Source organism: Sinocyclocheilus rhinocerous, unplaced genomic scaffold, assembly GCF_001515625.1.
Source record: "Sinocyclocheilus rhinocerous isolate Xijiao unplaced genomic scaffold, SAMN03320098_v1.1 scaffold151, whole genome shotgun sequence".
Classification (NCBI taxonomy): Eukaryota; Metazoa; Chordata; class Actinopteri; order Cypriniformes; family Cyprinidae; genus Sinocyclocheilus; species Sinocyclocheilus rhinocerous.
Window position 1 is genome coordinate 226,034 of NW_015638943.1, and position 649 is coordinate 226,682.

Below are 649 nucleotides of genomic sequence, written 5' to 3' on the forward strand. Positions count from 1 at the left end.
TGTGTGTGTGTGTGTGTGTGTGTGTGTGTGTGTGTGTGTGTGCGCGTGTGTGTACACTGTAAAAAATAGTTGAGAAAACATAAAAAAAAAGAAAAACAACTTGATGCACTAAGACTTTTGAGTTCTCTCAGTTTTTTAGTTCTTCTCACTAAAGATGCTTGTCTACAAGACAACCACTGGTGCTGCACCAATATACCTAAACTCGCTAGTTCAAACTTATGCGCCCTCCAGAAGAAGTCAGCAAGCAGCAAAACAATAATCCTATAACAGTAACTGCATCATTTATTCATGCTGCAATGCATGCAGGGAACTCAGAAAGCCTTGATATTTCAACAATGTGAAAAGTTCTTTGTTCAGACAACTGTGTTTGACTAGTTGGGACAACATTTGGGGTAATTTCGTTGATCTGACAAGGGTTTTTATGTAGTTTCACGAAAATAGCATTTTTTAGCATTTGAGACGCAAAAGGTTTCGTAAAGTGGAAAATGTTTTAAATTGCGGATGCTTGTCAGAGCATGACAGCATCGACACAACTCAGCATCGTTTACGAAGAACATGTCGCACGCGGAGGACGGCAGGAGCGGACAAGCTAGAGACGCGTTTGTAATTATAATTGGAGTCTGCGTTCTCTTGAATGCATTATGATGCG

General features: G+C 40.2%; 1 protein-coding gene across 1 annotated transcript in view; it reads right to left on the minus strand.

The window, feature by feature from the left end:
• Positions 1–649, minus strand: part of cyp17a2 (cytochrome P450, family 17, subfamily A, polypeptide 2) — a gene marked incomplete at its 3' end in the record, with an annotated part of 9,461 nt that overhangs the window by 3,549 nt on the left and 5,263 nt on the right. Inside the window, exon 5 of the mRNA XM_016565479.1 lies at positions 616–629. Coding sequence (XP_016420965.1) covers positions 616–629 — 14 coding nt within the window. The remainder of the gene's footprint in view (positions 1–615; positions 630–649) is intronic.